The sequence below is a fragment of the Ambystoma mexicanum genome, chromosome 1p (genome assembly GCF_040938575.1).
Source record: "Ambystoma mexicanum isolate Mex_15411 chromosome 1p, UKY_AmexF1_1, whole genome shotgun sequence".
Taxonomy (NCBI): domain Eukaryota; kingdom Metazoa; phylum Chordata; class Amphibia; order Caudata; family Ambystomatidae; genus Ambystoma; species Ambystoma mexicanum.
Window position 1 is genome coordinate 693,620,085 of NC_090921.1, and position 12,498 is coordinate 693,632,582.

Here is a 12,498-nt window from a genome sequence, read left to right on the forward strand (position 1 = left end):
TCTATGTTCCTTCCACCCGAGCGGGGAGGAAGGGTGGGCGCATGTGAATCCAAGCAGATACAATCATCAGAAATGCCATTTATGTATGAGAACCGTGGAAAAGACTTTTCCGTATAAATACCAAAACTGTTTTTAACTATACAAGACTTTGGCCTACATATTGCACTGAATCAACTCCTCTGGTGAACTCAAACTATTAGCACTGTTTTAAAGTAACTATTATTCGTTGTATTAACTTAAGCCTTTTTGCTCCTACGTCAAATGCTCTGAATGCCATTTTGCTCCAACTTCAAAGTAGTTTAAATGTTTCAGAACCTGTTAGTGTGAAGTACTGTAGTATAATTGTGTGATATTGATTACCTCCTTTTAGTGAATGTTTTCCAACTGACTGTGTAATAAATTAGTATGCGTTTTACCAAGAAACCTTGAGTCTGAATACTTGTAATTAGAGATTGCTGTTTAACACTGTTACAAGCTCACATTCCCTCTTGAGATAAGCCTGGATGCTCAGTTTGCTACCAAAAACTGTGGTACAGACTTATACCAAAGGTTGGTTTTGCTTATACCTGTAGTCCTAATTTTATGTAGTGCTCCCAGAGGGTACTGCATACAAATGTTGCCTAACACTAAGGTACTGTAAAGTTAGCCTAAAAGAACTTTTCTCTTACTGTGGAAGCGCTTCCAACTTCTGCAATTCATAAGTCTAATCAACTTGTGGACCTAGATTTGGTGTTTTTTCTTTAATTCAAGACTCCTAAGAACATGTGCAAAGACTTTTCCATTTACCTACCTGAAGTGCCGCATCCTATACAAAGACATTTGCCCATTGACTTTGGCTTAACCTATTGAATTGAATGACTTTTGTAATCTGAAAGTATTTGCCCAATTTAAGAATATTTGTAATTTCTTGTGTTCGAATAACCTTTGCCTTTTACAAACTATTGAGAGTATTCTGTACTTCAACAGTAAGGTATTAATGTCTACAGCACCCTTGTCACTGAAGTCATCCGTGCAAACGGGCCTTGTCTGATCCAGAAACTCAGAGTGTACAGTATTGAAGTATATTTGTGTGTTACTATTCTATTGCTCCCTTCTAAAGAAGGCTTTATAACCGACTGATACATTGTTTACGCAAGAAACCTCGAGTTTAAGTTTATTTGACTACCTGTAACTGAATCTTTTTGTAACTCCACTACAGCTCGCATTTCCCCTCTTGAGATAAGCCAGGCTGCTCAACACGCTACCAAAGCTGTGCAGTACAAGTTTATACCAAAGGTTGGGTTGCCTATACCTGTAGTCAGTTCTTTGTAGTGTTCCCATAGGATACTGCATTCAAACTTTGCCCAACACCCCCCTTAATATGTTTTTCCCTCAACCACCACTGCAGAGAGAGAACAAGGGCTGGCGAGACAACTACCAGATCTTCCCATAGGCCGCTGGCCTAACATCACTGGATGTTGAGCCACTCTTCCATGGACGCAGATGCACTTGAGGAACTAAGTAAATGCAGGACAGTCGCATGGCTTTGCGTACCGTCACTTCCCGACTGGCTACATACTGAGGGATCTGAAACAGCACGTTTTGAACCCTCTCGGAGGGGAAGACTAGGCCATCTTTCGCCTGAATTAGAGCCCCTAGAAACTGTTCGACTTGACTGGGGTCTAGGCTGGATTTCTTCTCATTGATGGAGAATCCCAGACTGAATAAGAGGTCCATTGTAGTAGGATTTGCAGGTGGTCTGGTGTCAGGCGTCTTGATCTTGGCGGTCTGTGGGTTGGTCGGGCAAATTCTATACAGTACCCTTGGGCAACTGTCTTTTTTTAATACCCAATGGTCTGTTATCCCTTCCTATTCGATAAGGAAAGATGTTCTACGCCCCCCTGACTGAGGTTGCATGGGAAGGGACCTGGATCTGCAGGTCATTTCTGACCAGAGGCCGGGGCGCCTCTGGGGTTGGAACCTCGTCCTCCAACATTCCCACGCCGCTGTCCTCTGGGTGGATAAGTGGCAGAGATGTTAGACCCTTGTCCCAAATTCCAGTTTCCGTATTATACTGGGTCTGGGAAAAACGATTGCCTGTGAAAGGACCGGCGTGAGCCGCTTCCTCTCTGAGGAGAGGGTTCCTGGGTAATCTGTTGAAGGGACTCGAGTGTCACATGCTCTTTCTTGGCAGTTTCAAGAGCATCGTACACTGCTTTACCAAACAGGTTGGTTTCCTCAACTGGTTTGTTAATAAGTGACGCTTGGGTCTCTGGCTTGAAACCGGAGCTCCTTAGCCAGGCATGTCTATTGAGCAGGGTACCTTGTGCCGGGGTTCTCTCTGCCGTCTCAGCAGCATCCAGTGTGTTTTTGAGCACATTCTGATTCGCCTAATTGTCTTCGGAAACGAAGGCGAGCAACTTGGTCCTTGCAGGTTCTGGGCTAGGCCTTCTTGTAGAAGGTTCCACTGGACGTCTGCATAGCTGGCCAATAGCGTGGCGTTATTGGCTATCCGGTTGGTAAACAAAGCAGCCGTTGTTATTCTTTTCCCCAGTGCATAAAGTCTCTTGGATTCCTCATCAGGTGGTGCCTCTCGTGTAGACAGGGGAACACCAGCCCGTTTTCTAGTGGTGGTAACCACTAACCAATCCGCAATGGCATAACCCTTGATATAGGCAGGGTCGGTCGGAGAAGGACGAAACATTTTCTCCACCCTAGGGTTTACGGCCCTGGTCTGGGCCGATGTCAACAAAGAAGGTGCCAACATCCTCTTGATCGAGTTCAACAAGGGGATGGCGTGGCTGGCTAGAGGTATTTCTTCGAGTATATCCTTCACAAAATCAGAATCTGGTAAGGCCTCTTGAGTGGCGATCTGAAAATGGTCAGCCGCCATCTTCAAGTTGGCTTTGAACGCCATCTGCTTGTCCACTAGGGATGCTTGCCGAGCCGGTGTGGATGGGAGAGGGGGGGTCTAAGCACAGGACATCAAGGTCCTGGATGGGAGGAGGGTGCGTCCAGGGCTGAGCATCAACCCGACTGCTGTCCTCCCAATTGTCCATAAGACCCATCTGATCATCCACATTGAAGTTTTCCAGAAAGGTACCATCTTCATCTTGATCACAAGTGTCCATAACAAAGTAAACCTCATGTGGATCCTCCTCTTCCAAGGTCCTTCGAAACTTAGATACAGGGGTAGAATGAAAGTCTTCTCAAGGTCTCTTGGGAGCAAGGGCCTCAGAATAAGAGAAATTTTTCTAATCTGTCCATACATCCCTCAAATTTCTCCCTGCTCCATGAGGATGAACCAGAGGGGTCCAGGGCAGGAAAGGGTTCATCTTCTTCCCTGTGGCATCGTGATGTTCCCCTAATGTGGCTGACAAAGGCACAGGACTCTCCATAGTCCTGGCGGGGTTCTGAGCGATGTGGCATATATTTGAATACGTCAGTCGTTTTTTGTGCTTCGGCGCCTCCTTTGACCGCTCCTTCAGTCTAACTGCCGAAGTAATCCTAGCGATGCTGTCGGCAATGGTAGGAGAAGCCGGGCAGTCTACCGGCTGAAACGGAGGCTGAGCGAAGGATTACGCCACCACCTGGACAACAGGAGGCTGAGTGGAAGATTGATGCCACTGGATGAACCGGAGGGGGCGAGGGGCAGGGGGGACGGGGGGTTGGAGTGAGCCGGGCTGAGCAGTGGATTTCGTCGCCACCCGACCTCCTGGAGCGCTTCGATGTCTGGGTGCGTCTTAGTGTTAGCGCCCTTGACTTTGGATTGCCCAGTCGCAGGCCTCGACTGCGGTTGCGGGGAAGGCTGCCGATCATGCAGATCAGAGGATCCAGTCGAAGAGTGACGGTTCAGTTGGCACTTTAGTACACTTCGACACAGTCGCTGAAGCAGAACCTTGGGTCGTGTGTTTGGTGTCGTGCTCATGTGCGCCCCTGTTGCCAGGTGTTTTCCCCGTAGCGTGTCTCGCGTCAGGCCTGGTGAGGTTGGGACAGGTGTCGTGGACCGAAAGTGGTCCGCAGTTAGGTCAATGGCTTCCAACATGGAGGCCTGGTCATCGCTAGTCCCCCCCCCCCCACATCACTTTCGGCGGTTGCAACAGCGGGAAAGAACATTCGGCCTGCGGCATGTCCTTAAGAACTTTAGGGCGCATGAGTCTACAGGCCGTGCAACTCGCTTCTTTGTGGTCGAGGGGCAGACAATTGTTGCACCGAGCGTGCTCGTCCTTCCAAGGATACTTGCCCTGCACGAGGGACAAAACCTAAATGGTGTCTTTCCCATAGCGAAAGACAATTTAGAGCGATGACGAAACCCAGGGAGCAGAGAGGGTGAAAGAGGAAAAGCATAGTTGTAAAGGATATGTCCACCCCAACCTCTCTCCCTACTGTGTAGGCCAGCCAGAAAGCCCGGCCACGTGGACAGCAGCGCCGCCGGGATCAACAGGCGTCAAAAGTCCACAGCAGTCTTCGACGTTGTTTCACAGGATTCAACAGTCGAAGTGACTTAATGGGAAGAACGACAAAGTTGATAATAAGGGCATTAGGGCGACCAATAATGTGGGGGAGGGCGGGGGGGGGGACAATCTGAGGGACCTTGGCGCGTGAGGGATTTTGGGTACACTACACGTCACGCTAGGGAAGTGTTACAGACACGCGTATGCAGACGTACCCTTTCGATCCTCGAAAGACAAGATGCAATACTCTGCTGTTACCACTGGATGTCGGACCATATGCACAGCATGTGATTCTAAGCAGATTAATAAGCGTCAGAAATGTTTGTCACTATGTCGAGCCGACATCAACCAGAGGTCATTGGAGTGCTCACACAGAGGTGTAAAGGGAGGGCTAACCAGTTTACCATTTTCTTAAAGTTTAAGTCTTCTTCCCACTGCGAGACTGGTACCCTGTGAACAAATTTAACTGGGACGTACCCGTTATCAGATACATGTCCAATCAGGACAGCCAGCCATTCCCCTAATCCCCTACTGGTTACTCTCGGGCACAGCAGAATGGAAAGGCGAGCTGGGTTTTGGACTCCTCCCTCACTTCCTGCCTTCACAGACACTACAGAATCGGCAAGCTACACAAAGGGTCCCCATCAAAGACAACCAGGATCTCCTCCACCCAAGACGGCAGAAGGACCAAGAAAGGAAAAAAAAATATTAACAATCACACTAAAAATGGCACACAAAAAAAGAAAGCCACCAGCATTATAGCAGAATGGTGTCCCTTCTGTGTATTAACGCAGCTGATTTGACAGCCCGTGAGTAATAACACAAAAGTATGTCCACTGCCACCAGCCACAATAGTTAGCTTGTCAATAACAGAAACGTTAAAGGAATCGTGAGAAAGGATACCATGCATCTCCCCAGCACTCCACATACAGTGGGGTGTGCTGGTCTCACTATATAAAATGTGAACGGGATGAAATCCCCCTTGAGAACAGCAGTTCTGCAAGTTAAATCAAGAGTAACTAAAAAGGAAGCCCAAGGAGGCAACCCAGCACAGAGTGCTGTGTTCTGTAACAAAGAAAAAGTAGATGCCCAGCATGTTATAGGAAAGGATAGATTCAATAATCAAATATGGCGAAAATGACCCCAATAGAAAGAGTAAAAGAGGGTGAGTGGGGGGAAAAAAGTTTCCCGCTCACTTTAGAACACTGAAAAGAAATCCACAAGTCCATCAAAAATTGCCAAGGGTCGAACAGTGGGGGGACATTTAGGATAGAAATGAAAACTAACCTAGCAAATTAGAAGCCTTCATATTGGGAGGATACGATAAAATCATACAGTTCTAAAAACCTATGCCAGTGTCTACACTATTAATGGAGGGCAAAAATATTGCCTATTCTATATGCTTCACATCTGTTCAAACATAACTGGATCTTAGGAACACAATCTAACATGCATTGTTAGAGCCAGCTACAGTCAAAACGGAGGCATGGCTGCTCACAGTGGGACATTCACAGACCATACTCTGTAGGAAATATGCTCACCATGCTGGCCTGATGTTCTGGAGCCGTTCCTTTCTGAGAGTTCCGTTTGTATTCCCATCAGCGATGGAATGGATGAAGACATCATGTTCCTGTTGGCAAAAACAAAACAGGAGTTACAGAGTGGTAGCAGTCCTATTGCAGGTGGGTGTGACAGACCTAACATGAGATGAAAGGAACTCTCTCCCAGGAGCATTTACTCAACTCAATGCATTATTAAAACAGTGCTGGTCATGCCAACAGCTTCAATAGGCACCAGAGTGCTACCGAGCCAAACATGGATCCCTGTATCTAAAGCAGTTCATTTATTTGCAAAAAATGAAATCCATGGGATTGGTTAGGACAGTTGTTTCTAAAGTCCATCCAGGGGATTTATAAAACTATACCTTGGGGGCAGTACAGTAAACTCCAACTCTTAGTATAGACCGGTAAACTGGGTGTACCTGTCAAATCTACCATTAGAGGTTAATTTTCGGTTGGACATTTCAAAATTCAACTTACTTTTCCAATCGAAAGGTCTTATTTGGGTTAAGGCTCTAAGTAAACAAAGTGGGCACAACAGCTAGTATAGCACAGCCAGGTCAATGCATGGTTTCTGTACAGTTTTAAAAGCATATGCTGCCATGAGTAAGGGAGAGGCACCATTTCAAATTGTTACAGTGTAAATATTCATGTAGCAAAGCATCTGCCACCAAGAAGCTGTTGAAAGGCATTGGAGGGGAAAAAAAACTACAATCACCAATGTTCAAGTTAGAACAGAACCAAAAAGGAACTCTGAACAGGTGAATATTCGAAATTATCGGCATCCAGGATGAAATCTGCATTTCATCTTAAAAAACATAGGCAAGAATCAAACCAGCTTTGACAACAGAATCGCAACAGCACATCAAAACCTTGCACTTTTCAGATCAATTCCATATTACACCCAGTTCATTAATAAAGGAACCCATTTGAAACCAGAACAAGACCTCCCAGGATTATAACCACACATACAAGAAATTCATTGCAAAAGGTAGATCATAGAGAAGATGTGGGAAGCAGCAATATGTTGCCAGTACAACTTGAACTGCAACAGTTCTTTACTGCCCTTTGCTCTAGGAGGATGGTATCAGCGGAGCCTCACTTCATAGGCCCAACCTTCTTAACCCTCCAACAAAAGAACAGTATTTGAAAGCATCAGTAGTTCTCTTATAACTGAACATTAAAAAAGAAACCTACAAGGGATTCCAAAATGGCCGTGAGTGAGCACTACGTCCATGGCACTCCCGACCCGTGAATCCTCATCAGCCAGAGAAATTGGCACACTAGCCCTCCCCAGGCACCAAACATCTCGTAATTGCCCCCAGGGTGTGGTATACGGGCCCGGGGACTGCCTGCCCGACACTGCAGAGCCCCCAGTGAGGGCGAAAGTACAGAACGACCGCGCCACCTTGGTGGCCTACAGTACCTCAGAAGGTGACCCTAGGTGGGCCAGCCCCCACGCTCAACTGCGCGCCGCACCGCCATCCTAGCAGAGCCTGCCTCGCCCGAAAGCCTGCCTCGTCTCAACCAACAGAACAGCCAAAACGTCCCAGTGGAGACACCCCCGACACAGACTGCCATTTGCCAGGCAGCGGGGGACCTGCGACACAGGATCCAGAAAACAAGGATCGATCCCTGCATCACCCAGCAAAGCTCCCGCACATCTAACTTGGCCAGCGGTTTGACGGCCTTCGAGGGACTCTGCCCGCTCTAAGTGGAGGAGAGCGCACAACCACATTCTTAAACAGTCCCCTCATCACCCGACCCGGCCGGAGAGGAGTACTTCCCTCCTCCCGCACAGAAGCAGGAATGCCATAAGGCCCCGCCCAACTCACTCTGCTCCCCTCTCAGCTTAACAGGGATTACATGTGCCCCCCCCAGCCCGCAGGCCATCTTCCACCACACTGGGCCCCCGGGAACAGCATCATGACCCTAACGGGTCACATCTACGCATCAGGGGCTGCCCGGGGCTCCCCTGCCAACCCAGCAGGCCTGTAACCCTTCCCCGCCAGAGGGACACGTCACCTTCCATAATCCGGCTTCTCCTCTGGCCCCATCAACACTTTTGGATCAGCCCGGAGTAGATGCGTGGGGATGAACCCGGGCTGATCTGTCGGGCCCTGGGGACCGGGAGGCCCGCACCCAGGAAACCCAAAGGAGCTAGCACACCATCACGGTTCTAGGACCTCCATAAGAGTCTCCCTACCCTGGAGAGGACACAGCATCCAAGTAAGTGCAGAGCACCCCCCTCCTGCCCTACCTCATCTGACGCGGATACTCACCCTAGGCACCTAGGGTCCCTGAAGACACTAGGCGGACCACGAAGCCAGGGACCTCTCAGCCCCAGCCAGCCGGACCTCCGACATTGCAGGGTCGTACTAGCTCCACAGACCCCACCCCCCCCCCACAAACCTGCACAAGCGGCGGGGTAGGAGACACAGGGGTCTGTGCCTAGAGGTCTCAGGAAGAGCAGGGGGCACCCTTCAGGAAAAGGTGGTAAACCCACACCCGATACCAGAGCCGACCCACAGAGACCACTCACTAGAGGCAGTCCCGATACCGAGTGGACTATACCTCTCCTATCCTCTCAGCTCACAGGGTGCAAGGAAGACAAGGGGGCACCGAAGACGCCCACCGACTTCAGGGCCAGCATTCAGATCCAAGGGCAAATACAGGACTGGCCTCACTGGGGACCAACCCAGCAATCTACCCCGTCCACAATCTGCCATCTGTTCTAGTCCCGGGACCCAAGCAACTCTGTACTCTGGGTCCAGGTATAGAATCAACCCCAAGCAAGGGCAGCCGGGCAGTCATGGTCAACGCAAGGACTCAGACAATGACAGGAACTTCCCAACTTCAAGAAGAATCGTCCTGAGAGGGTAGACCGCTACGCTCAGGAGGGTCCACCCAGCAACGTGCCATGCATTTCCGAGGGGCTCTCCGTGGTGGCACAAAGCAGATCACCCAACCTCGGCACCACGCTCTCGTCCGCATACTGCACAATGTCAAAAAATAGGAACAAAGACCCTCAGCCGCCCATCAGAAACCCTAGGAAGATGCAGGAAGGCCAACTACCGAGGATATGGGCCAAGGAGACAGACCAACCTGAGGACCTGCGTACAACTGATTGGTCGGCAGACTTGAGGCCGGACCCAGAGCAAGAGGACCAAGACAGACCAGTAACACAATCTGCTCTCAAACACTTCCTGGGGTAGTTCATGGACAAAATCACCACTGCAGGTCAGAAACAGATGGACGCCCCAAAGGGGATCTGGCAGAGGGCTTACATGAGATAAAGAGGGACGTCAATAAAATTGAGCAGAGGGTGGCCACGAATGAGAGAGCAATACAAGTACTGACGGAGGATGCCAGGAAAGCAGATGTCTTGCTGTAAACCCTGGCGGCGGCCACCTTCAACCACGAACTCCAGACAGAAGACTTGGAGAACAGGTCTAGGAGATCGAACAGAGTCAAATGCCTACCGGAGACGATACAGGGCCAGGACCTATCGCAAGCTCTTACGTCCATCTTTGGAGACCTCCTAGCCCCAGACATAGCCCCGGGGATGCAATTTGAGTCCACAGGGTAGGCCCGCGACGAAAGGACCCAGGAGCGAGACCAAGGGAATTGTGGCGGCCTTCAACAACTACACCCTCAAAGAACGAGTCATGGCCAAGGCCAGAAAAGCAGATCAGATCACTCAACGGGCAGACATTTTCCTCTACCAAGACCTGGCTCAGGCAATGATCAGCAAAAGAAGGGAGATGGGCCGAGTCTTGACATCCCTAAGATCTAGAGAAATCTGCTACATGTAGGCCCATCCTTTCGGTCTCACCTTCGAGGGGCAAGGGAAGCAACAAAAAATCACGACCTGTGAGCAGGGTCTCTGTGCTGGGCATCGACGATGACTCCCAACTTCAACCTACTCCCTCCACCAATGCACACAACACCCGTAGGCCATGGGAGTGGTCCAAAACTAAAAGATCCAAGAAGGGTGAAGCCCAACAACACCGAAGATCCCCCACCCGGACACGACCGGGACTAGATGGAAACCACTCCTGGTGCACCGAACTGAACACACTGCGCATAAACAATAGTGCCTGGACAACGCGCCTGGGGAGGGCGTAAGTTGAGCTAAACTCAGTTAAAGTTAATCTCATCGATGCCAAGTTTCTGCCAGCATGTTGGGGCCACTTTTGGCCAAGCGAGGCCCTGCAGGGAGGAGGGGATCACGGAATCTGCGAATGAGATTGATGATCTTGCAGGGGTAATTCTCGGAGTATCCTAGGGTTCAGCTCTCGTAACCAATTACTGAGGGGGCCGAGCGCCAGTTCAATCCACCCAGTAGGGGGCGGGGGGATAGGGAGGGAAGAGATGCAGGGGCAACCGATAAAATGGTTGGGAGGCCTCATCAGGGGAGATGAGGGGGATGGGGGGACCGAAGGGCACCTTCCCCACTGGCACAGGGTGGCAAGTACAGGATAAGGCCAATAGGGGAAAAGAATGGCTAGCAAAGACAAGCTGAAGATCATATCCCTAAATGTCAATGGCCTAAACTCCCCTACCAAAAGGAAGGACATTGAGAGGTTTGTTAGAAGGGAGCGACCAGATATAGTAACACTGCAGGAAACATATCCAGTCGCGGGACAAAAATTCTGGGGGTACACAAGATTTTCACAAGCCACGCAACCCATCAAGAAGGGGGGGGGGGGGTCCTCATCGTGCTGAGAGACAGTCTTGACCTAAATCTTATGGGGTCGGAATCGGACGATATGGGGAAGATCCCTGGCAGTTGCCCTGGAGGGGAAGGGAGAAAGATGCATACAGTTGCAACACTATATGCACCCGATACTGGTCAGGACGCCTATATCCCAAAAAGCACGGACCACCTTCGAACAGTTTGCTAAAACACCGATCATACCAACCAGGGACCTTAACATGACCTGGGACCCCAACAAAGACAGAAGCAACATCTACCCAGGAACACAGGGCCGCCCATCGGAGGGTCTCAGGGCGAAGGTGCACGACCTAGCGCTAGTTGACGTGTGGAGGGAACCGGAAAGGGACAAGGAGGACTATACCTTTTATTCGCACGCACACTGGTCTCATTCTAGAATAGACTATAGCTGGGTCCCCAGATCACTGCTGGGAAGAGTCATGAGCATAGAGCTGGGCACAATTGCAATCAAGAGACCATGCCCCTATAACCATCATCCTGTCAAGGTGTCGGTCGCCGCTAGCGTTAGGGAGAAATCTCAGAAATGTGCCAATTCCCTTGATCTTAGAGACCCCCAGCAACTTTGCTGGATTTTTGAGGCCTTGATTGTTTTTACCTGGAAAGAGTGCGAGCCTCCCCCCCCCCCCCACTCATGTATTTTGATGTATGTTTTACATTTGTGTTCTCCGATTATGGAGAATTAGATAACTCCATAGGCATCTTTTCATGCGTGTTACACAGCACCCTCAGTACAGTGACACAGGGATGTTTTTTAGACTTACCAAAGGTTTAAATACCTTCTCTGGGAGAAACGACTGTTTCCCCAGAGAATGTACAGTGAAACTGACTTTACTAGTCTTTTCCAAATTCACAGACCCAGCCCACACCATCTTACAATGCAGTGCTGGAAGGGTTGCATAGTATCCCGTGTCTAAACACTCATGTAGCAGTCAAATGCTACCCTTTCCTATTGAAAGGGCGAGTGGCAGTGGTTTTACAACAAATTACCTTGATTTATCCCGACCGTGAAAACCGGTAGCTAAAAATCATGGGAGCCATGTTTTTCAAGATGGCGCCTTAAGCCCCTTTGTTTAAACGGGTCCCGGTCTTTTTTCGCCATTTCTATTTGGAAAGGTCCTTCTAGTGTTTGTCTCTGCGCGCCAAACCAGGTTTGGTCCCTTTGTTCTTGTGCCTTTGGTGGGCTTCAGAACTGAAGTCCGCCCTTGCCGTCCGAGTGTCTGGGATGGGCAGGAAGTGAGGGAGGTGCCCGAAACTCCCTGTGCTTAGTCTCCTAGGAGACCCAAATGCAATCTGGTGTGATTGGCTGGCTGACTGTCCGGCAAGGACAGCCACCCTGCTGGCTGTGTGACAGCTAGGCTGGGATGAAAGGGAGAAAACTGTTTAAAAGGCAAGTCTTGTGGACTGGAAGGCAGAGTCGACCACTAAAACGAAAGAACCGAAGAGGATCTGGAAGAGGACGGCTGCTGCAGCCACTGAACCGTTGGTTTGCCCGGTCAAGCCCTGCTGCAGGTCCGAATTGCCAAACTCCATTCGACAAAGGAGATCCTTCAAGGACGGCTTCTTCCTTAGAGTTGGTGGGACCAATCGACTCATAAAACACATGGATACCATTCTCAAGACTGGTTAGGTCTAACCGTGGAGAGGGAAACCAGTTTGTGTTCTTGAATCTACTGGAACTGAAGTGACTCCATTCTGTTTGCTTTCTTCAATGATACTGTGCACTGCAGGAGTCCCCTGACGTCGTCCCTCTTGTCCCCACGACTGAGGC

At 49.7% G+C, this 12,498-nt stretch overlaps 1 protein-coding gene and 1 non-coding gene across 3 annotated transcripts in view; both read right to left on the bottom strand.

The window, feature by feature from the left end:
* Nucleotides 1-12,498, bottom strand: part of KHDC4 (KH domain containing 4, pre-mRNA splicing factor) — a 316,330-nt gene that overhangs the window by 38,728 nt on the left and 265,104 nt on the right. For both annotated transcript variants that reach the window (XR_011304121.1, XM_069649904.1), the window contains exon 13: nt 5,975-6,063. Coding sequence is in view for 1 of the 2 variants with exons in the window: in XM_069649904.1 (XP_069506005.1) it covers nt 5,975-6,063 (89 nt within the window). In the remaining variant the exon portion in view is untranslated. The remainder of the gene's footprint in view (nt 1-5,974; nt 6,064-12,498) is intronic.
* Nucleotides 6,998-7,125, bottom strand: LOC138461745 (small Cajal body-specific RNA 4). Its single transcript, XR_011264356.1, has one exon. It is a non-coding gene; the product is annotated as a small Cajal body-specific RNA 4 (non-coding RNA).